This window comes from Notolepis coatsorum (assembly GCF_963971535.1).
Source record: "Notolepis coatsorum genome assembly, chromosome: 3".
Lineage (NCBI taxonomy): Eukaryota > Metazoa > Chordata > Actinopteri > Aulopiformes > Paralepididae > Notolepis > Notolepis coatsorum.
In genome coordinates, this window is record NC_140167.1 from 78,278,929 (window position 1) to 78,303,662 (window position 24,734).

The following is a 24,734-nucleotide window of genomic DNA, read 5'->3' on the forward strand; positions in this document are numbered from 1 at the left end:
ATGTAACTGAAGACAACATGACAGCAGGACCAACATGCTCAGTATCAAATGTAACTGAAGACAACATGACAGCAGGACCAACATGCTCAGTATCAAATGTAACTGAAGACAACATGACAGCAGGACCAACATGCTCAGTATCAAATGTAACTGAAGACAACATGACAGCAGGACCAACATGCTCAGTATCAAATGTAACTGAAGACAACATGACAACAGGACCAACATGCTCAGTATCAAATGTAACTGAAGACAACATGACAGCAGGACCAACATGCTTAGTATCAAATGTAACTGAAGACAACATGACAGCAGGACCAACATGCTCAGTATAAAATGTAACTGAAGACAACATGACAACAGGACCAACATGCTCAGTATCAAATGTAACTGGAGACAACATGACAGCAGGACCAACATGCTCAGTATCAAATGTAACTGAAGACTTGGAGACAACATGACAACAGGACCAACATGCTCAGTATCAAATGTAACTGAAGACTTGGAGACAACATGACAACAGGACCAACATGCTCAGTATCAAATGTAACTGAAGACAACATGACAACAGGACCAACATGCTCAGTATCAAATGTAACTGAAGACAACATGACAACAGGACCAACATGCTCAGTATCAAATGTAACTGAAGACAACATGACAACAGGACCAACATGCTCAGTATCAAATGTAACTGAAGACAACATGACAGCAGGACCAACATGCTCAGTATCAAATGTAACTGAAGACAACATGACAACAGGACCAACATGCTCAGTATCAAATGTAACTGAAGACATGGAGACAACATGACAGCAGGACCGACAGACAGACATAGAAATCATGGGTTTAATGTAACAGGTATACAGGCACAGCTGTAGGGCAGAATGGGGACGGTTGCAACACATTGATCTATAGGAACATGGGGACGGTTTTAACAGTGGAGCATGGTCGTCATGGTAACATACAGCACAGTACAGGGGAGGGAGTAACATGCTGTTGAGGCAGTGACAGACCAGGGGAGCAGGGGGAGGGGCCAGGGCAGTGACAGACCAGGGGAGCACGGCTGTTACCACCTAAGGCAGCAGGGGCCGGGGCTAATGTGACAGGGGCCGGGGCTAGCAGGCAGTCCTCCCCTGGGCTCCACTGGGCTTCAACAGGGTGATGTTCTGAGCCGACTTAACCCTCACACGCTGCCATCTGGAGATACAGCACCATGTCAGTCAACAGTCTAACTACACCCTCTCAAGACCCCTCCGCTCTACATCTTCTAACTACACACCCTCAAGACCCCTCCACTCTTCATCTTCTAACTACACACCCTCAAGACCCCTACGCTCTTCATCTTCTAACTACACACCCTCAAGACCCCTCCGCTCTACATCTTCTAACTACACACCCTCAAGACCCCTCCGCTCTACATCTTCTAACTACACACCCTCAAGACCCCTCCGCTCTACATCTTCTAACTACACACCCTCAAGATCCCTACACTCTACATCTTCTAACTACACACCCTCAAGACCCCTCCGCTCTACATCTTCTAACTACACACCCTCAAGACCCCTACGCTCTTCATCTTCTAACTACACACCCTCAAGACCCCTCCGCTCTACATCTTCTAACTACACACCCTCAAGACCTCTCCGCTCTACATCTTCTAACTACACACCCTCAAGACCCCTCCGGTCTACATCTTCTAACTACACACCCTCAAGACCCCTCCGCTCTACATCTTCTAACTACACACCCTCAAGACCCCTCCGCTCTACATCTTCTAACTACACACCCTCAAGACCCCTCTGCTCTACATCTTCTAACTACACACCCTCAAGACCCCTCCGGTCTACATCTTCTAACTACACACCCTCAAGACCCCTCTGCTCTATATCTTCTAACTACACACCCTCAAGACCCCTCCGCTCTACATCTTCTAACTACACACCCTCAAGACCCCTACGCTCTTCATCTTCTAACTACACACCCTCAAGACCCCTACGCTCTTCATCTTCTAACTACACACCCTCAAGACCCCTCCGCTCTACATCTTCTAACTACACACCCTCAAGACCCCTCCGCTCTACATCTTCTAACTACACACCTCAAGACCCCTACGCTCTACATCTTCTAACTACACACTCTCAAGACCCCTCCGCTCTACATCTTCTTTTATTTTTTTTTATTGATCTTTTTCCCCCTCCATTTTCCTCTGATTTTCTCCCATCCCAATGTTAGTCGTATGCCAATTCCCAATCCCTTCCTGGTCGCTGCGCACTTACCCCCCACAGTCAGATCATCTGGGAGAGTGGAGGCTATCACGTGCTTCCTCCGACACACGTCCAGCCAATCAACCGCTTCTTTTTCACCTGGCAGCGCGGATCCTCCCTGAGAGGGCGTAGCGTGTGGAAGGATCACACTATCCCACTCAGGTCCTATCCGCGCTTAGCAGGCGCCCCGACCGAACTGTAGGAGTCGCTGTTTACAACGACCCGGACCCACCCCGCCAGCTTCTCCCACCCTCTAATACAGCCAATTGTATTAGTGTGAACGGCCAGCCAAGCTGGTGACAACCCCGGAGCTGTGAGCTGGATTCGAACAGGCGAATCCAGCTCACAGCTCCAGGGTTGGTGACAAACGCAATCTCCGCTACGCCACCTAACCGCCTTCTTCTACATCTTCTAACTACACACCCTCAAGACCCCTCCGCTCTACATCTTCTAACTACACACCCTCAAGACCCCTCCACTCTACATCTTCTGGCCGCCTCAGACCCACTCCTATCCGAGCTCCGGGAGGGTCATCAAAGAGAAGCCGCCTATTCTCTGAACTTCCCACTAGTTAGGACCGTCGAAAACCAATCTTTCACCGTCGACTAAAAACACACATCTTCAATCAATATGAAAGAAAAATATATATATAAAAAAAAAAACTTCTTACTGTCTTTTTACTATTATCTCCTTACTACTATGCTACTACCTCTCTCATTCGCCTCACCCCCATTTATCATCCGCACACACATTAGCTCCACTGTGACTGAAAGGTCACAGATTATACTCCTCTTCAACAAGTGAATACTGTAGGCGTCTGAGGTCCGCAGACTCCAGCGTGCCTGGCTCACCAGATTCAGATCAAACTGTCCAGCTAGGTGTTGCAGATCAGGATCCAACAGGCGTTACCTCACGATGTCGTCAGAAACACGCCAAGCTTTAAGCAAGCCGCCATTTTATACACACGTCTTTCACACACAAGAGCTGGATCTGAGCAATACAGAAGACTTGCGCACTAAGACGTGTAGTGTGAACATAGCTCACACCGCCAGATACAAGTATGATGGAGACATACAGTATCAGTCAACCTCCTCTCCTCTCCTTCACCTTTCTCTCCCCCCCCCCCCTTCTCCTCACCTCTCCTCACCTCTCCTCTCATCTCTCCTCTCTTCCCTCCTCTTCTTCTTTCCCCTCCTCTCCTCTCCCCTCCATCCCATCCCTCCCCTTCTCTCCTTTCTTCTTCTTTCCCCTTCTCTTCTCCCCCTCCCCTCTCTTCTTCTTTCCCCTCGTATCCTCTCCCCTCCTCTCCTGCTCCCCCCCTCTCCTCTCCTCTCCCCTCCTCTACTTCCCTCTTCTTCTTTCCCTTCCTCTCCTCTACCTAATCTTGCTCAGTTGGCTCTTGGCTCTGGAGAGAGGCTGCAGAGTGATGAAGTCATCTTCTATGACCACACGGTTGGAGTACATCTGAGTAGAGATACAGGAACACACACAAACACAAGCACAAGCAGACACACATACACACACACACACACACACACACACACACACACACACACACACACACACACACACACACACACACACACACACACACACACACACACACACACACACACACACACACACACACACACACACACACACACACACACACACACACACACACACACACAGCAGTCAGCAGAGGAAGTTAGGAAGAAAAACAAACAGGGACAAGCTGGTTAGAAAGTATCATAACACACGTACGTACGTACATACATACATACTATACACATACATACACACACACAAACACACATACACGAACACACATACATACATTCAATGATACATACAGTACTGTAGCGGCCTCAGCCTGGGTCCGCTTCTCGAGGCAGTCGGGAGGTATTCTGTACACGCTTTCTAAATCCCAAAAATAGTTTCCACACTTTGCGTTACGTTGCCAGATATCACAGATATCCGATTTATTTAGGAAAAATCAAAACAACAAAGCTGGGACCAAAGCGGTCAGAAAACTGTGTGCCCTTCCTGTTCTACCCCCTACCAGGTACATCACTCCTTTATACCTCAGCTGCGCAGTGACCGGTATGCCTAGATGGTGCTGTTCAGGTAAGTCAGGTGAATTACAGCCTACAATACATAAGTGAGGTGAATCCATTTTCTTTAGAATAGGTTAACACTGGCGGCTGGGTGGCATAGCGGAGATTGCGCTCGTCACCAATGCAAGAGACTCCGGTATCGAATCCCAGTCTCAGCATTGCCTTCGACTTGGGCCGGCCGTCGTACTGGCTCATTTGGCATAGTCAGCGGGTGGAAGTCGATGGGTGGGGATTAGGGATGTCCGATATTATTGGCCTAGCGATATTATCGGCCGATATTGGCATTAAAATGTGATATCGGAAATTATCTGTATCATTTAAATTCTTTTACATTTATTTCACCTTTATTTACCCAGGCAAGCAAGTAAGAACAAATTCTGATTTTATTTATTGTCAAAAGTATGCATAATGTTGTGTTAATTCCATGACAAGATATATGTAATGTTTGGGGGGGAACCCTGCATATATCGGTATCGGTTGATATCGGTATCGGAAATTAAGAGTTGGACAATATCGGTATATCGGTATCGGTAAAAAAGCCAATATCGAGCATCCCTAGTGGGGATTGGACGTTGTGGACAGCGACTCCTACAGGTTGGTTGGGTGACGCCTGCACAGCAGAGACAGGAAGTGACGGGGGCAGCGTGAGCCTCCCACGCATTACTCCTCGCCACTGAGAGTCCTCGCTGTCTGGTGAAAAGATGCGACAGGCTGCCTCCTCGTGTACCGGAGGGGACACGTGATGCAAGGCTTCTATCCTCACTACAACCGACCAGTGGGGGGCATAGTCTAGCAACGTTCAAGACAGGGGAGAGGAGAATTGGCAATACGAAATTGGGATGGGAGAAAAATAGAAAATGAGGAGAAAAAGTGGATAAAAAAAATATATATATAGGTTAACACTGGGTAAGTCCTTTCTTTTGCAGGCTACACAGATAAATCATAATATTCCATAATGATAATTCATAATAATTTGCTTTCAATTCATATCATTCACATATCCTTCAATTTGATATAATCCATAACTAAAAGACTCATATGGCTCTTACACCCGGCCCTAATTGTGTCAACACAATTACAAAACAAATAACATGGAGCCTATGTGTATGCCTCAACATTCATAATGGATCTGATAATGTTCATTCAAAAGTCCATATTTCAGTCCTCTGGACATTCCTCGTCACAAAATAACAAAATCTTCAAGGCAATGATTAATTCCTAACTTCATAAGAGTCCATAATAAACTAAAATGTTCATGTTCACATTATTGTGTTTCCTTTTCTCAGGTTAAGACCATCGCTTACTCTTGGTCAGGTGAGTGTCCATTAAAGCTGGCAATTCTTCTTTGATTCCAGTAGTAGGCAAAGCGTATTGATTGGCCTCTGTAGTACATTGGTCTTGGTTTTCACTCTGACACTTTGTACACTCTGCCTTTGTCATCTGGAAAGGTTTCCACGATCCGTCTGAGCGGCCAGGAATTCCTGGGCGCTGTAGTGTGTCATCCACTATGACCACGAGTCACCAGGGGAAAAGTTCTCTTTCTGGGTCTGCCACTTGCATCTTTCCTGCATTATGGGCAAGTACTCGCTCACCCAGCGTTTCCAAAAGATGTCGGCCAGGTATTGCGCCTGTTTCCATCTTTTGTGGGTGTACATATCATCCTTCTCAAATACACCCGTGGCATGACAGGTTATCCCTTCAAAAGGAGCAGGTGGTTTGGTGTAAGGGGTTCTAAATCTTTGGGGTCGTTGGACACCGTGGTAAGTGGGCGATCATTCATAATCGCTTCTACCTCACACAGTGCTGTGAGCAGAGTCTCATCATCCACCTTCTGTTCCTTCAGGACTGACTGGAGGATCCTTTTTGTTGACTTGATCAACCTCTCCCATACCCCACCAAAGTGGGCTCCAGAGTTTGCCATGGTTGTGCCAATATTAGTTTGATCCAGTTGCTTGAGGGCTTCGTTTAGCTCTCTTTGGGCACTAATCAATGCCCACTTGAGTGAAAGGTGGGAGGTCTGGCGTTATCTGATCCACAGGTAGGTCTGCAGACCACAGACCACACACTCTCTGATGATCTTCCTGGCCATGGAATTAGCACAGGGTAGCCAGTACTGTTCCCTTAGCTTGGAAAGGGGGTGTCCTCTCTAAGTGTCGCAGTTGTTCATGGATTTGCTTCACAATCAGGCTTGATATGAGATAGAGTGTGTTTGGGCAGGATCAGAGGGTGTTTCCCTTCCACTGGAATGGCCATTTTGTTCAGCCTACCTCTAACTGTCAGCGATCCATTCTCTAGGTGTGGATCCAGTTTTGAAGTGGAGGTGGAGAGTTTCACCGATCTTCCCATCCTGAGAGACGTTATCTCTTGAGAGTAATAATAATAATAATAATAACAATACACTTTATTTGTATAGCACCTTTCATACAGACAGCTCAAAGTGCTTCACAACAGAAAAAAGACAGGCATAAAATGAGCACATAAAGTGCAGACATATAAAATCACAGTTTTTCACATTAGGATCTAACATCCCAACAGGCCACCTTGTTTATGATTTGATTCAGTTTTAACCTCTTAACACTTTGAGTGCCACTCATGGCTTTTCTCGGGTTTACGCCCCGACCGTTGAATGCCACGGTCACGAGTATTCTCGGGTATTTATTTTTTATTTTTTATTAGCGATCTGAAATCATATTGCATCACGCGAGCCTACCGTTGGAGATCCAGGGACCGCCGGCGCTCAGATGTGAAAAAAGCGCCCCCTATCGTCTCCCAGATGGTAAATCACCCTTTTGGAATGGACTCAATGAAAGTGAATGGGAGAACGGATTTCTGACTCCACATTTTACTTCTCACTGATGCAGCCGGGGTCTACCAGAGTTCATTCTGGAGCCTCTGAGCCACGGCGAATATGGGTTATACTGTACACACGATGGATCAATACATTTATCGATTTTTTCGAATGGCGATCGGAAATTGGAATAAACCATTTGGATACCATCTGACCTCAGGTAAGGAATCTATGTTATCAGTGTTAGGATAATCAGACTCGTTTTCACGGATATATACCGTAATTCCTCTAATAGTAACCGGTATTCAATTAAAAACCGGGTCTCTATTAATGACCGGGTGCGCTGTTGAGCTAAGCAATTATAAGCCGGCCTCCTAATACAAGCCGGGTATATTTTGTTATTGTTGTTATATGCTGGCCTGGCTGTGCAGTAAATACCATAATATGGTGTTAATGTTTACCAAGAGAGTAAGCCTACCTCAGAATTGTATAAAACGAAGTTATTATAATAATAATAATAATAATAATAATAATAATAATAATAATAATAATAATAATAATAATAATAATAATAATAATAATAATAATAATTATTATTATTATTATTATTATAATTATTATTATAATTATTATTATTATAATTATAATTATTATTATTATTATTATTATTATTATTATTATTATTATTATTATTATTATTATTATTATTATTATTATTATTATTATTATTATTATTATTATTATTATTATTATACCAGTATTGTGATTGCACTATTATACTTTATTTTACTTTTTTTGACCACCTGTAATTGCACTGTTTACTACCGTATTTCATACAGTACTTGGTTTAAATAAATGAACCCAGTACATTTGACTGGGTTCAAACTGACACAAAATGTTGATTTATTCATTATGATCTGTTTGAAAATTAGAAATATAGGCCTCTCTCTTATACATGCCTCCTCCTAATACAAGCCTGGTATCCGCTACAGTTGAAACAAATACAAGCCGGGGTTACTATTAGAGGAATTACGGTAAGCGTTTATGTGATATGGCTGTTTTGACTGTAAAAGCCATGAGGAAATAAGAGCAGCGATTATCAGCGCACGGCACGAGCGTGCGTGCGCACACATATACTATCGATCATCTAGCGTTTATTTGAAAACGATTCATAAATAGGCAGACAAATGACAACGTTCTGGAATATTCCAGTAAAAGGCGATTATCATAGGCATGGGTTGTTTTTCCCCGGAAAACGTGTGATTTTCAAAATGCTATCAAACGGAAATGAAGCGATAAAAATACAATCTGCCTTGCCAATGTTGATTGGAAAATGAGTCTTTGATAAGCGACGGGCAGATTAGACACATAGCCATAATTTAAAACATAGATTAGGCGATATTAACGTTAACATTGGCCGTGGATGGTGGCATTCAACGGGGTAAAAAGGAAAACACGGCCGGCATTGGGGGCGCCCCCAAAATAGTATTTTTTTTTTTTAACTTGAACTTGAGGACTGCATACCTTTTTTGCAAACCAAAATACTGAAACACCATGGGTTCATAGCCTGAAGTCTTGTATAATACCTGTCCAAATTTATAAAAAATCCGTTCAGAAATGAGTGATTAGGAGCGATTTTGGTAAAAAGTGAAAAAAAAGGCCATTTCCTCATTGACTCCAATGCATTCCGTGGAAATGTCTCTTCCTGTTTGCGCTCGTGACTTTTAACCTAGATCACGTGGGGTATCATTGGAAAGCCAGACTCATTGGTTACAATAATATTCGAGATTGCCAAATGATTGACGGAGGTAGAGCCTCGGGAGTCGCGGGTGGTATTCGGAAAAAGTCTGCTGTGTACTTCGGTGCACGCCTCACATATCGGCATGTAACTCGAGAACCGCTGAGTGGATTATGTCGCAATCGACAGGCAACAAATAGGGCTTTAATTCGATATATATATATTGTATTAAAACATATGCACACCCGAGCCGCTAGATGCCGCCAAAGTGGAGCGTCGCGCCGGTGGGCAAATCATCCTCAAATCATCCTCTCTCACACATACGGGCCGTTGCCAGTTTGTACATTTAAATGTAGACACTTTTTTACTTTTACTCAAGTGTGTTTTTTGCCAGATACTCTTTGAATTGAGTAAGATTTTGAGATGGTACCCATACTTTCACTTAAGTATAATTTCTGGGTACTTTTTACACCCCTGGTGAGAGAGTGTGTGAGAGAGTGTGTGTGAGAGAGTGTGATAGAGAGTGTGAGAGAGAGAGAGAGAGAGAGAGAGAGAGAGAGAGAGAGAGAGAGAGAGAGAGAGAGAGAGAGAGTGTGTGTGTGTGTGTGAGAGAAGGAGTGTGATAGTGTGTGTGAGAGTGTGTGAGAGTGTGTGTGTGTGTGAGAGTGTGAGTGTGTGTGAGAGTGTGTGTGTGTGTGAGAGAGGCACACCTCATGTCTGTGTTAATTATTAGTCACATTAGTCAGTTATTAGTCAGAGAGTCTGCTACCCATCTCTCTCTCCTACCTGTCTCTCTCTCTACCCGTCTCTCTCTACCTGTCCCTCTCTCCTACCCGTCTCTCTCTCCTACCCATCTTTCTCTCCTACCCGTCTCTCTCTCCTACCTGTCTCTCTCTCCTACCTGTCTCTCTCTCCTACCTGTCTCGTTCTCCTACTCGTCTCTCTATACCTGTCTCTCTCTCTACCCGTCTCTCTATACCTGTCTCTCTCTCTACCCGTCTCTCTTACCTGGCTCTTCTGGGTGCTGGTGGGGCTGAGGTGTCTGTAGAAGACCTTCTTCATCACATCAGGGAACAGACAGGTGATGATGATGAGGATGATGGAGAGCCAGGCTGAGCCACTGGACAAAAGCTGAACAAATACACAATACATGTCCTGGGTATGGAGGAACGGCCTGGGAGAGAGAGAGAGAGGGGGGGGGGGTGGAGAGAGAGAGAGTGAACAAACACACAATACATGTCCTGGGTATGGAGGAACGGCCTGGGAGAGAGAGGGGGGGGGGGGATAGAGGCAGAGATGGAGAGAGTGACATAGAGAGACAGAGAGGGAGAGGAAGAAAGAGGGAGGGAGAGAGATAGAGTGATACATATATAGAGAGAGAGAAAGAGAGAAAGAGAGAGAGAGAGATGGAGAGAGATAGAGACAGAGGGAGAGGAAGAGAGAGGGAGGGACAGAGAGAGATATAGAGATATACATATATAGAGAGAGACAGAGATAGAGATAGATAGAGAGAGAGGGACAGAGAGAGATAGAGAGATACATTATAGAGAGAGACATTTTCTGCCAATTCACCACTGGCATAGGAGAGGAGAAGAGAGGAGATGATAAGAGAGGAGAATATAAAAGAAGAGAAGAAAATAGAGAAGAGAAGATGAGAGGAGAGAAGAGAAGAGAGAAGAGGAGAGAAAATAAGATAAGAGGAGATGAGCGAAGAGAAGCTGAGAGAATAGGAGACGAGAATAGGAGAGGAGAGGAGAATAGGAGAGAAGGGGAGATGAGAAGAGGAGAGGAGAGAAGAGGAGAAAAGGAGAGAATATAAGAGAAGAGAAGAAGAGAAGAGATAAGAAAAGAGAGGAGAGGAAAAGAGGAGAAGAGAGGAGAGGATAGAATAAGAGAGAAGAAGATGAGCGGAGAGGAGAAGAGAGAAGAAGAGGAGAGGAGAAGAGAGAAGAAGAGGAGATGAGAGGAGAGGTGTTTATCTTCTATCTCACCAGATGATTCCTCCGTAGAACAGAGAGAAGATGAAGTAGAAGGAGATGGAGCCCCACGTCACAAAGTGGTTCATCCATGTCCAGAAATGAGTCTCTAACGCCAGCTGTAACACACACAACTCATTATATAGACTGTCTCTGGTTAAACTACCACAGTGATCCATCTCATTATATAGACTGTCTCTGGTTAAACTACCACAGTGATCCATCTCATTATATAGACTGTCTCTGGTTAAACTACCACAGTGATCCATCTCATTATATAGACTGTATCTGGTTAAACTACCACAGTGATCCATCTCATTATATAGACTGTCTCTGGTTAAACTACCACAGTGATCCATCTCATTATATAGACTGTCTCAGGTTAAACTACCACAGTGATCCATCTCATTATATAGACTGTCTCTGGTTAAACTACCAGTGATCCATCTCATTATATAGACTGTCTCTGGTTAAACTACCACAGTGATCCATCTCATTATATAGACTGTATCTGGTTAAACTACCACAGTGATCCATCTCATTATATAGACTGTCTCTGGTTAAACTACCACAGTGATCCATCTCATTATATAGACTGTCTCTGGTTAAACTACCACAGTGATCCATCTCATTATATAGACTGTCTCTGGTTAAACTACCAGTGATCCATCTCATTATATAGACTGTCTCTGGTTAAACTACCACAGTGATCCATCTCATTATATAGACTGTCTCTGGTTAAACTACCACAGTGATCCATCTCATTATATAGACTGTCTCTGGTTAAACTACCAGTGATCCATCTCATTATATAGACTGTCTCTGGTTAAACTACCACAGTGATCCATCTCATTATATAGACTGTCTCTGGTTAAACTCAACTGGTCTATTGGTGTATTGAGTATATGTATATTATAGGGTATTGATTAGGTGTATAGTATAGTATATTGATTAAGTGTATAGTATAGTATATTGATTAAGTGTATAGTAGTGTATTTATTATGTGTATAGTATAGTATATTGATTATGTGTATAGTATATTGATTATGTGTATAGTATAGTGTATTGATTATGTGTATAGTATATTGTTTAAGTGTATAGTATATTGATTAGGTGTACTGTACCTTTAAAGTGACTGTGATGACAATAACTGTGAAAACCAGGGTCCCAAAGGTCCAGTTACCATACATCTACACAGAGAGAGACACACACACACATAGAGAGAGCGACACACACACATAGAGAGAGCGACACACAAACACATAGAGAGAGCGACACACACACCACACACACACACACACAGTTAGCAGACCCCTACATGTGATCTGTATTGGTAGCAATAATGAAATAATAAAACATTTGACAGACTTACCAGCTGCCTGTTAGAGAGCGTACAATCTGAAGACATGCACACACAGAGAGAGAGAGAGAGAGAGAGAGAGATACAATTTAATTTAATTGACAGAGAGAGAGACATAGAGAGAGAGGTAGCGAGATAGAGACAGGGAGACAGAGAGATACATAAGACAGAGAGAGAGAGATGGAGAGAGGGAGAGATAGATAGAAGGAGAGACAGAGAGAGACACAGAGAGAGAGGGATGGATGAAGAGAAGAGAGAGAGATGGGGGAAGAGGAAAGAGAGAGATAGAGGAAGAGAAGAGAGATGTGGATGAAGAGAAGAAAGAGAAGAGAAAGAGAGCAAAAGGAATAAGTGATTTCAGTTTAAACACACCAGAGAGAGAGAGATAGAGAGATAAGAGAGAGAAGAGAAAGATGATAGATATATAGATAGATAGATAGATAGATAGATAGATAGATAGATAGATAGATAGATAGATAGATAGATAGATAGATAGATAGATAGATAGATAGATAGATAGATAGATAGATAGATAGATAGATAGATAGAAGTCCTTTGATTAGTAGTGAAGAGAATTGTCACTCTAAGCAGTTTTCTTATCAGTCCTGGACTATGGTGATGTAATTTAAAGGCATGCTGCAGCATCAACCCTTAAATCATTGGACTCTGTATATCACTCTGTCCTCAGATTAATCACTAATGAATGATAGACACTCATCACTGTGTCCTTTATGAGAAGGTCTGGAAAACACAACGGTTCCATAGCCTGAAGTCTTAAAGTCATACAGTTATTTATAAAAATCCCACGGAAAATGAGTTTTGTAGAAAGGTTTTTATAATGTGTGTACCGGTAAAAATACAGCGTGATTATCCAAAATGGCCGTCCACTTCATAACATTCTGACGCTAGAATCGGGACAAAGGTCTTCTTCATCCACCTTCCCCCACTCTCACTTGCCCGTGTGGGATCTCTTGTAGCCAATGAGTGTGGCTTTCCAATGATACCCCACGTGGGGATGTATAAATCAGGGATCTAGGTGAAAAACGAACTAGTGAAAACAGGAAGAGAAAAACAGCCGAATGAATTGAAGTCTATGAGAAAACTGAGTTTTTCATTGTACACAGTTTACCAAAATCACTCCTAATCACTCATTTCTGAATGGATCTTTATGAAATTTGGACATTTACATTTACATTTAGTCATTCAGTGGGACGTGGAATGTGGAATGCCCTACCCAAAGCTGTAAAGGAATGTGAATCCCTACCCATATTCAAAACCGCTCTTAAAGAGCACCTACGGGAGGCTGCAATTCGAAACTGGCCACCGTAAATGCCCAAACCCCCCACCACCTCCTAATAGACAGTCTCCTCCCCACCGCATGTATATATTCCCTCCCCGCCGTATGTATATTTCTCTCCCACCCACCCACCCCCTCCAAATGTACAGTCTCCACCCCACCGTATGTATATTTCTCTCCCACCCACCCACCCCCTCCTAATGTACAGTCCCCTCCCCGTCATATGTATATACTCTGTCAGGATCTAGGGGTAACAGTACTGTATATTTGAATACCGTTTATGTCACAAATGTATCAGTACTAAATACCTATATGTCCCTATGCCATAAATGTCATGTATGTTGTGTATGTCATACATGTCTATATGAATTGAAAATGGGGGACCCTGATGTAAACAAGACAAACGTCTTTCTCAGGTCTGCATCCCCTTAAAGGGGAACTATTTTACTATTTCTTTCACTATTTGGGCACTTTTACACAATTCCTGTGAGTTTATGGAACACCTCTGTAATTATATATTTTTTTTAATTCATTGTTTTGTATTTCTAATCAAGTCCTCAAAAACAGCATTTTTCTACCTGAAGATCTTAAGCTGTTTTGAGGCTGGGCTCCTAAACCACTGTGTGGCCTGCGCCGCCGCCTGAACATTATCATGCAGCGGTGTCTCTCTGACATCACAAATCATCACATTTTCAGATGACTCAGTTCAGTGAGGGTGAATATTGTGAGAGGAGAATTGGAAGAATGCGCCAATATGAGAATTAGAGACATAGATCATATTAATATAAGTCCACATAGCTAGGAAACAATGCTAAACACTGAAAAAGGCCATTTATAAGATAGTTCCCCTTTAACAATTGTGTGTATTGAGCCGTACTGTATTGTACCCATTTTGCAATCTGTTAAATAAAGTTTTCATTCATTCATTCATTCATTCATTCATTCATTCATTCAGCTGACGCTTTTATCCAAAGCGACTTACAAGTTCTGTACAACAAGTCATCAGGAAGGGTACAACTCTATCAGCTGAGTAACAATGTTCATCAAAGTGTTGCGTGTTACAGTGTAGGTTAGTTTATTAGTGCATGACAGTAAGGTTAGTTAGGGTTAGATTTTTTTTATTATTTTTTAAAAATTATTGTTTCAGATAATGGTTGAAGAAGTGCGTCTTTAGTCGACGACATGTACTACATAAGGATTCAGGCTATGGATCTCTTTTTTTTTTTTAAGCCATACCACCTTCTGGGGAAATACTACCTCTGGACTACTAACTGCTACAGAAAAACTTGAGTAACAAGTTTTTCTACAACTCAAGTTCAGACCTATGTTACTCTATTTCATTAGCACTAAAAGTGATCTTTCTTTATTGTATCATAAAGAGCAGGATCATGCATGTGCTATAAGTATAAAGTATAGTATTTTGGTTTGCAAAAAAAGTATACAGTCCTCAAAAACGAATGGCCACTTTTGGGGGCACAGGTTATTAACACTTTGGCTGCCATGGGTTAAATTCATTATCAAACGTAGGTTGCCGGCTCTATTTGTCTATAGAGAAAGTCCCCTTCTTTGCAGGGCTATAACCTTTTAAATTCTATTGCTACATTGCCATTATTAGGGCCCATTCAAAGTCCTATATGTATTGTTCATTGTGTAGCAACGTTAAACTTTTTCATTCACATATTCATAGTAAAGTATGGTCTAATGTATAAGTATGTTTTCATCTCTTTCTGCAGCTTTCTCCAGAACGTGATCTATAGCCCCAAATACATTATATTGATGATGCAATACAGTTTTATGGCAATCAGCGCGATATAAAAAATTCCAACTAGACGTACTTCTAGAAGTTACTACACGTCATCTGATGTTGACCGGATGGGCTAGGGGGCATTTATAATTCCGTGGGCAGCGTTATACCAATCATCTAATGTGGGTCAAATGTTGATAATAGCAGTTAGTATCGAAGATGGTAACTTTACACACTAAAACTCACCCCAGTCTCCGCGCGCCGTTGGGCGATCATCGTAGAGTAGAAATTGTATCATTATGGGATGTAGATTTACCCGGTCCATCTCCAGCTTGTATAATGGTATATACGTCCAAATCATGTTGTTTATCGAGTTATTGGCAATCGATCGCTATGTAGTGTGTCGAGATCGAGCCTCGGGACCTATAGCGAGTGCCGGGAAGTAATACGGGCGACCAGCACAACCTCTACGGCACTTCCTGTTAAGCGATTGCGCCGATCGGCCACCAGATGGCGCTCCTGAACCGCCAGAGAGCTCAGTGGGTCCTCCTGGTGGATCTCAGGCCAGCGGAGGGGACATATGAATCCGATCGCAGATTTTTGAAATATTGATATTAAAGACGCTGTAAAGCGTCTTCGGCAACTTGAGCATGGCCGGGAATGACGTGTTTAAGCGTTTCCCGGCACCCAAAGTGTTAAGATCCTCCGAGTTTGCTCTGAAACTGATAAATCTGCATTCTGCTATGATGCCCCTCTAGCTCATGGAATGAACTCCAACAGTCCTTAAAGCTTGATATTCTCCCCTCTGTTGCAGTTTAGAACTTGATCTCCAACCTTTGTCAATCAAGTTGTACATGTTTTAATTGATTGTTATCCTTACTTGTCTAATTGTTATGATTGTATATGCTGTCTGATTTATATGCCCTTTTTGCTTAACTCTGTATGTTGTGCACTCGATGTAACTGTAAATGTTAAATATATATAAATATATAGATAGAACTCCTCTCCTCCTACCAACCCTCTCATCCATCAGATCTACCTGCCTCCTCTCCTCCTACCAACCCTTTCATCCCTCAAATCTACCTCAGCCTACCTCCGCTCCTCCTACACTAAAGTTAAGTTATGTTGGAGTTGTATTGTGTTTCAGTTGTTTGAGGGAAAGAAACCTCCTGTCCTGCTGTAGTTTTTATTTTCACTTTGTGCCGCTTGATTTGATTGTATTTCATGAAAAAAGGGTTTTTCAGAGATGGAAGTAACTTGAGAAAAGGTTTTGCATTTTTCTATTGCAGTTTTGCACAATAAATGTTCTTAAAATACCTCTGTACTATGTGAAATATGTCCTAGTAATACAAGAGTACAGCAATAGCTGCCATACCAGTGTTTTACCCCTTCAGAAGCATTTATGTTGTGAAGGATCAGATTAAACCGAATATATATATTTATTTATATATATATATTTAAGTAGTGTTTGTATATCGTTTGATATCCCCTGTATATTCCTTGTACAATATGCACTGAATATCCCTTTAGTCTACTAAACAGCCCATAATAGTTTCATTCTACCATTGGACGAGAACCTGGCGCCAGGTTGCCATACCCCTAGGTTCAAGTTCAATCGTGCCGCCCAACATGTCGTGGCAAGCCCCGGTTCCGCGTAGGAATACGTCTGGCGAAATACGAATGGTACTATTTGTTCATAGCGCATATATATATGGCGCAAGTAAAGTAGAACTTTCTTTTAGTCCAGTTCTTTACCCTCCAACAGAGTGACAGACGCGAAGCCTCACCCACGACGCACGTGTGGTGTAGTAAGGCCTACTTGGCCTCAGAATAGGCATTGAGATATCGTGTGGATTAATAGTTGAATAGTCATAGTTTGGCACTATACCGTCGAGTTGGACGTATTCTATTAAGCTAATAATAGTCTATTTATGTATGGTGCATCGTTCGGTTAGAGTTATAAAGTTATCAGTACCCCCATCGTTCCTGACGTTATCTGGACGCTTAACCAGGCTGGGCAGACCCCTAGTGGTGCTTGCATCCGAGGAGCTCCGGGCCAGGGCGACTGGACCTGTATATTGGATTACTCCACCCGGACGATGGCGAGCCTTCCACGGCTTGGATTATGCTTTGGGTGCTTTGATTATTCCATGGATAACGGCCAACACTGCGGAGTGTTGGAACTACCCCCCGGAGAGGACTCCAGGTGAGACGGCGCTCTACACCAGTGAGGTCGCCTCACGTCTCTCCGTTGTGGACCGGCAGCTACCGTCCACCAGAGGGTCCAGCTGTATTCGTCTGCGGACCGAGGTTCTGTGGGCACCGTGTTCAAGACTTTGAATTCTCCCAAGAAATCGTCGGCCAGATGGGATACCGCCAGCGGCTTCTCTAACCCCCCCCTCCTACTGTCTTACAACCAGCGGGACCCCCCCCCCCCTTTAGTGTATCCAGCTATAATCATTTAAGTACCATCGCTATAGTTCCTAAATATCCAGGTTGTATACTTACTCCCTGCGTAACCAGAGATTGGACATTCAATGTTGATTTACCTACGAATACTCATTTGCCATACAAGTGCATATTTCAAATCATAAGTGTAAACAAGTGAACGTTGTATATACCTTTTGCTATATTAAATATTCGATTTGTACATTTGTGTGGACTTCGTTTCATCAGGTGGGAAAGTGTTCATCATACTTATATCATGTACTGGATGGCCAGAAGTTAAAGTACAAGAGGTAGTGGTATTAAATACCATATCTAACAATACAGTCAGGGAATTGTACCCCTCAGTTACAATTGGTCCTTCGAGCCGGAGGGTAACTAGTGTAATATTAATATAGTGTTATTAATATTGAAATGGCCTATGATGAACACTCCACGAAACGGTCCTCCTAACCTAGAACGCCCGCGGCGCAGACGACAGCCACCTCAGTACTTAGAGGATTACACTGTCAGTCAACTACCCAGCCTTCGACAAACGGTAAACGCGGTAAAAGTAGAAAGTAAAATTATGTCTGACCTTAACGACCAGGTTTCCCCGACCACAGAGGCCCTAGTAGGTCCTAATGTAACTGACCAAGCTCACGGTGGGGACCAGGAGGGAGCTGACATGCCTTTACCCCCCGCCACTACCGAAGAAGTAGTCCCCGACCAGCCCCGGGAGGAAGACAACCCTACAGAGAGAGAACTCTGCACGGAAGAAGAGGAGGAGAGCGCCGAGGAAATAGAGCTCCAGGACTCCCCAACGAGTACCCCCAGGAGCGGCTCACGCAGGAGCGGCTCACCTCCACAACCGCCTTCCCCCAGCGAAGCGGAGAGGATGCTACAACAGGCGTTCCTCGTCAGCCTGACAGCCTCTACCGAACGCGATCGACTTCAGGGTGAACGCGACCGTCTCCAAGCACAGGCGCTCAGCGAGCGCGAACAACTCCAAGCGCAACAACGGAGCGAAGAAGAGCGCACACGCCTGGAGATGAGACGCCTTCAGACGGAAGAGAATATGGCAAGAGACCGGGCCGACGCCCAGCGCGCCGCTGCCGGTGCCCAAAGAGAAGCAGATCTCACCAAGCGCGAAGTCGAGCGCGACAAGTTACAAGCGCAGCTAATGGAGCAGCTGATCCGCAAGGCAACACCCTCTCCCTCCGCCAGGGGTTCAAGGAACTCGTCGAGACAACAGTCAAGGGCAGCGTCTCCTCAACAAGCAAGCGACCCTGAACTTGACGAACAGACCGAGCCTATACACCCCGCAGACCCCCTTCCCAGACCGGTCCAAGCGAGACCCAGCTACAAGGAAGGAGCGGCATACACTGCGGAGAAGCTAAATAAACGATTACAGGATCTGGAAGATCTGATAGAGGAAGAAGAGGGAGAGGAGGAGAACCAAGCCCGACGACAGCACAGTACTCCACCGGACCAGGAGGTCCAGTACAGCTCAGGCTATACCCCCGCGGCGCTGCGCTACAGACCCCCGACTCTATTCACGGGTGAGCACGACGCACGACCAGCCCCGAGGAATAGCACCTGGACCAGCGGGCCATGGTACCCTGTCAGTACCAGCCCACAGCGAGGCGCAAGAGGGGACTCGCCCAGGAGGTCTCTCCCCCAACGCTCGCCGATGTATCAGCCATCCACGGCGTCATACATTGCTACGCCGTCATTTCCAGACTTCGCCTATGAGAGTCGAGCACAGTACACGGAGCTCCGGATGTGCTTAGAGACAATGATGGTGGATGTCGCTGATGAACGCCACAAGTATGCAATATTACTGAAGCACCTGAAAGTACCGCGAGCGCACAATATAGCGCTAGCCTATGCCACCTCTTCGACACCATACACAGCGGCCCTAGCGGCGCTGGACCAGAGATATGGACGTATATGGGATTACGTAATCCAAGAGATAAGGCATATTGATCGCCTACCCCCAGCCACAGACAATCGCTCACTAGACGACCTGTCAATCAAAGTGCAGTCCCTGGTAGGGATGCTGGGAGCGCAACGGGAAAAGGGCATGCATGAGCTATACGCCAACTCTAACGTCGAGAGGATTTTGGAGAAGCTGCCACCCGCAAGACAGGAGCGTTTTAGGCGGCAGAGAGACTACCGGGATCCCAACGGCCCCGAACCATCCCTCCTTGATCTAGCCGACTTCCTGGCGAGAGAGGTCAGCAGCTTACGACTGGATACGTTCGGGCGGAGCACGCCAAGCTCCAGAGAGGGACCCAGGAGAATAAATGACGGAAGAAGATCGGTGACTGTCATGCACCAATCAGAGTCAGTACCGAGCAGTAAGAGTCACAGCACCCCCTCGAGAAAAGAGAAGTGGAAGATAGCGTGTCCCTACTGTGAGAAAGAACACTGGCTGTCACAATGTGACCTATTCACAAAGATGAATGCAGAAGAAGTGAGTCAATGGATAAAGTCCAACAGGCGCTGTTACCGATGTGCGCGGCCACACATGGCAGCCGAATGCCGCCTAAAGAAAAGGTGCAGTCGGTGCGACGGAGCCCATCTAGATATACTACACGAAAGTAACAGAAGACGGCCTCCACCTGCACCATCGAGCGGCACCAAGGCAAGTGTCATGTACATTGACCCCGCCAGCAGCAGCGGCGCCCAAGTGCTCTTAAAGGTAGTCCGTGTGACATTGAGCTACCAAGATAAAGTCATGGACACTTACGCCGTCCTTGATGACGGGTCAGAGAAGACCCTTCTGCTCGCGTCCGCTGCGGCCCAGCTGGGACTGCGGGGGAGCAAGAACGAAATGACGATTCGGACAATAAGAAGAGATTTAAAGACGATAAAGGGTGAGAATGTCTCCTTCACTATCGCAGCAAACGGGCAGCCAGAGCGACGGTATAAGATTACAAATGCTTTCACCAGCCAAGAAATAGGACTATCGCAGTACACCTACCCTGTCGCCAAGTTGATGGATAAATATGTGCACCTGCGCCAATTACCTATCCCGCTCATAGACGGCGCTACCCCGACCCTGCTGATAGGCTCCGACCATGCAGAACTCATAGTCCCGATTGACCGGGTCCATACAGGACCCCGAGGCTGTCCTGCAGCAGTCGAGACCCGCCTAGGGTGGACCCTACAAGGCCCCCTCGCTAAATCTCTCAACCAAACAGCAGCCACTAGCTGCCTCCACTCCAGAACGACAGAAGAAGACACCACTCTCCTGCAGCATGTCGAGAGGCTATGGACACTAGAGACAATGCCCTTTAAGAACGAAAAGAAAGATATTCGTTCTAAAGAAGACATTTACGCCATCAACCTACTCGAGCAGGGGACAAAGAGAGTCACAGTCGGCGGAGTGATGAGATACGCAACTCCACTCCTGAGGCGAGAGGGAATGCCCACCTTTCACGCAAAGAAAGACGCCACGGAGCGCTATCTATTGAACACGGAGCGGCGCCTAGCCAAAGACCCCGCTCAAGAGAGTGTGTACCGCGCTGAGATTGAGAAGCTAATCACAGCGGGACACGTAACAAAGATTGACATTAAAGAGGCCGATCAGACGACCGAATCATGGTACGTGCCGCATCACAAGGTCCATCACAACGGCAAGGATCGCATTGTGTTTAACTGCAGCTACCAGATCGGATCCCAAAATCTGAATAAAGAGCTCTTGCCCGGCCCCACACTCGGCCCCTCCCTACTAGGCGTGCTACTGCGCTTCCGCCAGGACAAGGTGGCTATCAGCGGGGATATCAAAGGGATGTTCTTACAGGTGAGACTAGTAGAGGAGGACAAGCCCCTGCTGCGGTTCCTATGGAGAGAGAGGATCGGAGATGAGAACCCAGCCATCTACCAGTGGGAAGTACTCCCCTTCGGAACCACATGCAGCCCGTGCTGTGCTACATTTGCACTACAGAAACACGTCGCAGAGGACCCAACAGCAGATGAAGAGGTCCAACACAGTGTGAAGAACAGTTTCTACGTGGACAACTGTTTACAAAGCGTTTCGACTCAAGAAGAAGCCGAGGCTCTCCTAATCAAGCTACGCGCCTCCCTGATCAAAGGCGGCTTTGATCTCAGGCAGTGGGCCAGCAGTGACCCGCACGTATTGCGCAGCCTCTCCCCCGCGGACAAGGCTGCCAGCAGCGAGACCTGGATGGCGACCATCCCAGGAGAAGCCCAAGAAATGACACTAGGACTAGTCTAGCGCTTCAAAACAGACTCGCTCCACTATAAACACAACCCAGCTGACATCATCACCCGGGGAATGTCTCTGGATGACCTAACCCGTCGCAACATCTACAGTGACGGACCAGAATTCCTCAAGCTCCCGGAAGGAGAGTGGCCTACGCCCACCCCACGGGAAGCAAGTAACGAGGATGTACACCACGCAGGAGCAGAGAGAGTCTTCGCGGAGATCAGACGTCGTTATTGGATACTGCAAGGGAGAGAAGCAGTGCGGCGCTTCCAGCGAACCTGTCTAGACTGCCGTAAGTGGCGCGCGCAGCCCAGCATACCACGGATGGCTGACTTACCCCCCTGTCGCCTCCGACTCGGCGACAAGCCATTCCACTCCACAGGCATGGACTGCTTTGGCCCGTTGTATATAAAGAGAGGAAGAGGAACTGAGAAGCGGTGGGGTATTGTATTCAAATGCATGACCACCAGAGCGATACATATCGAGCTCCTTCCGACCATGAGCACAGACTCATTCCTTATGGCCTTCCGAAGATTCACATCACGGAAAGGAAAACCGTCTACATTGTTGTCTGATCACGGGACAAACTTCAAAGGCGGAGAAAGAGAGCTGAGAGAGAGCTTCCAAGCTATGGGCCCAGAACTTAAGACCCACCTCGCTCCATCCCAGATTGACTTCCAGTTTAATCCCCCGAACGCACCCCACTTCGGTGGAACCTGGGAACGAGAAGTACGTTCTATAAAGACAGCCCTGTACGCCGTGCTTGGGGCCCAGACTGTGGCGGAGGAAGTCCTAATGACAGTCCTCACGGAGATCGAGGGAGTATTGAACTCAAAGCCCCTCGGTTACGTCTCCAGTGATGTAGCAGATGTCGACCCAGTCACCCCCAACACTCTTGACAGGGCGGCTGGACCCCGCACTACCCCAGACAATGTACAGGCCTGAAGAAGCGAACGGCCGAAGAATGTGGAGGTACAGTCAAGTACTAGCTGACAAGTTTTGGAGCAGCTTCCTACTCCACTACCTACCGTCTCTACAGACCCGCCAGAAGTGGGTAAAAGAGAGGGACAATTTGACAGAAGGAACAGTCGTCATGATTATCGACCAGTCACTACCCAGAGCTATGTGGCCGGCTGGCCGCGTAAGCAAAGTGATCACCGGTGCCGATGGCAAGGTCCGAGCAGCTGAAGTACTCGTCCAAGGGCGCACTTACACACGACCCGTGGCGAGGCTCATAGAACTGCCCCGACTCCCAGATACTATCGATGATGACCATGACCCCATGACTTTGTGAGTTGACTGACCCTTACAGCGGACCTTGAGTGGTAGACAGTGCGGTTAATCTGTCTCTGCTTAGCTAATTAGGTGGGACTAATTAGGGGGCGGCTGTTGTGAAGGATCAGATTAAACCGAATATATATATTTATTTATATATATATATTTAAGTAGTGTTTGTATATCGTTTGATATCCCCTGTATATTCCTTGTACAATATGCACTGAATATCCCTTTAGTCTACTAAACAGCCCATAATAGTTTCATTCTACCATTGGACGAGAACCTGGCGCCAGGTTGCCATACCCCTAGGTTCAAGTTCAATCGTGCCGCCCAACATGTCGTGGCAAGCCCCGGTTCCGCGTAGGAATACGTCTGGCGAAATACGAATGGTACTATTTGTTCATAGCGCATATATATATGGCGCAAGTAAAGTAGAACTTTCTTTTAGTCCAGTTCTTTACCCTCCAACAGAGTGACAGACGCGAAGCCTCACCCACGACGCACGTGTGGTGTAGTAAGGCCTACTTGGCCTCAGAATAGGCATTGAGATATCGTGTGGATTAATAGTTGAATAGTCATAGTTTGGCACTATACCGTCGAGTTGGACGTATTCTATTAAGCTAATAATAGTCTATTTATGTATGGTGCATCGTTCGGTTAGAGTTATAAAGTTATCAGTACCCCCATCGTTCCTGACGTTATCTGGACGCTTAACCAGGCTGGGCAGACCCCTAGTGGTGCTTGCATCCGAGGAGCTCCGGGCCAGGGCGACTGGACCTGTATATTGGATTACTCTACCCGGACGACGGCGAGCCTTCCACGGCTTGGATTATGCTTTGGGTGCTTTGATTATTCCATGGATAACGGCCAACACTGCGGAGTGTTGGAACTACCCCCCGGAGAGGACTCCAGGTGAGACGGCGCTCTACACCAGTGAGGTCGCCTCACGTCTCTCCGTTGTGGACCGGCAGCTACCGTCCACCAGAGGGTCCAGCTGTATTCGTCTGCGGACCGAGGTTCTGTGGGCACCGTGTTCAAGACTTTGAATTCTCCCAAGAAATCGTCGGCCAGATGGGATACCGCCAGCGGCTTCTCTAACCCCCCCCTCCTACTGTCTTACAACCAGCGGGAACCCCCCGCCCCCTTTAGTGTATCCAGCTATAATCATTTAAGTACCATCGCTATAGTTCCTAAATATCCAGGTTGTATACTTACTCCCTGCGTAACCAGAGATTGGACATTCAATGTTGATTTACCTACGAATACTCATTTGCCATACAAGTGCATATTTCAAATCATAAGTGTAAACAAGTGAACGTTGTATATACCTTTTGCTATATTAAATATTCGATTTGTACATTTGTGTGGACTTCGTTTCATCAGGTGGGAAAGTGTTCATCATACTTATATCATGTACTGGATGGCCAGAAGTTAAAGTACAAGAGGTAGTGGTATTAAATACCATATCTAACAATACAGTCAGGGAATTGTACCCCTCAGTTACAATTTATATAAACATTTTAAGA

The 24,734-nt window shown here is 45.5% G+C and overlaps 1 protein-coding gene across 1 annotated transcript in view; it reads right to left on the minus strand.

The window, feature by feature from the left end:
• Window positions 1-1,118: 1,118 nt before the first annotated feature.
• LOC311225864 (phospholipid-transporting ATPase IF-like) overlaps window positions 1,119-24,734 on the minus strand; it is a gene marked incomplete at both ends in the record, with an annotated part of 45,275 nt that continues 21,659 nt past the window's right edge. The window contains 5 exons of the mRNA XM_084311256.1: window positions 1,119-1,200; window positions 3,646-3,731; window positions 9,901-10,066; window positions 10,884-10,987; window positions 11,993-12,058. Of these exons, the coding sequence (XP_084167382.1) occupies window positions 1,119-1,200; window positions 3,646-3,731; window positions 9,901-10,066; window positions 10,884-10,987; window positions 11,993-12,058 (504 nt within the window). The remainder of the gene's footprint in view (window positions 1,201-3,645; window positions 3,732-9,900; window positions 10,067-10,883; window positions 10,988-11,992; window positions 12,059-24,734) is intronic.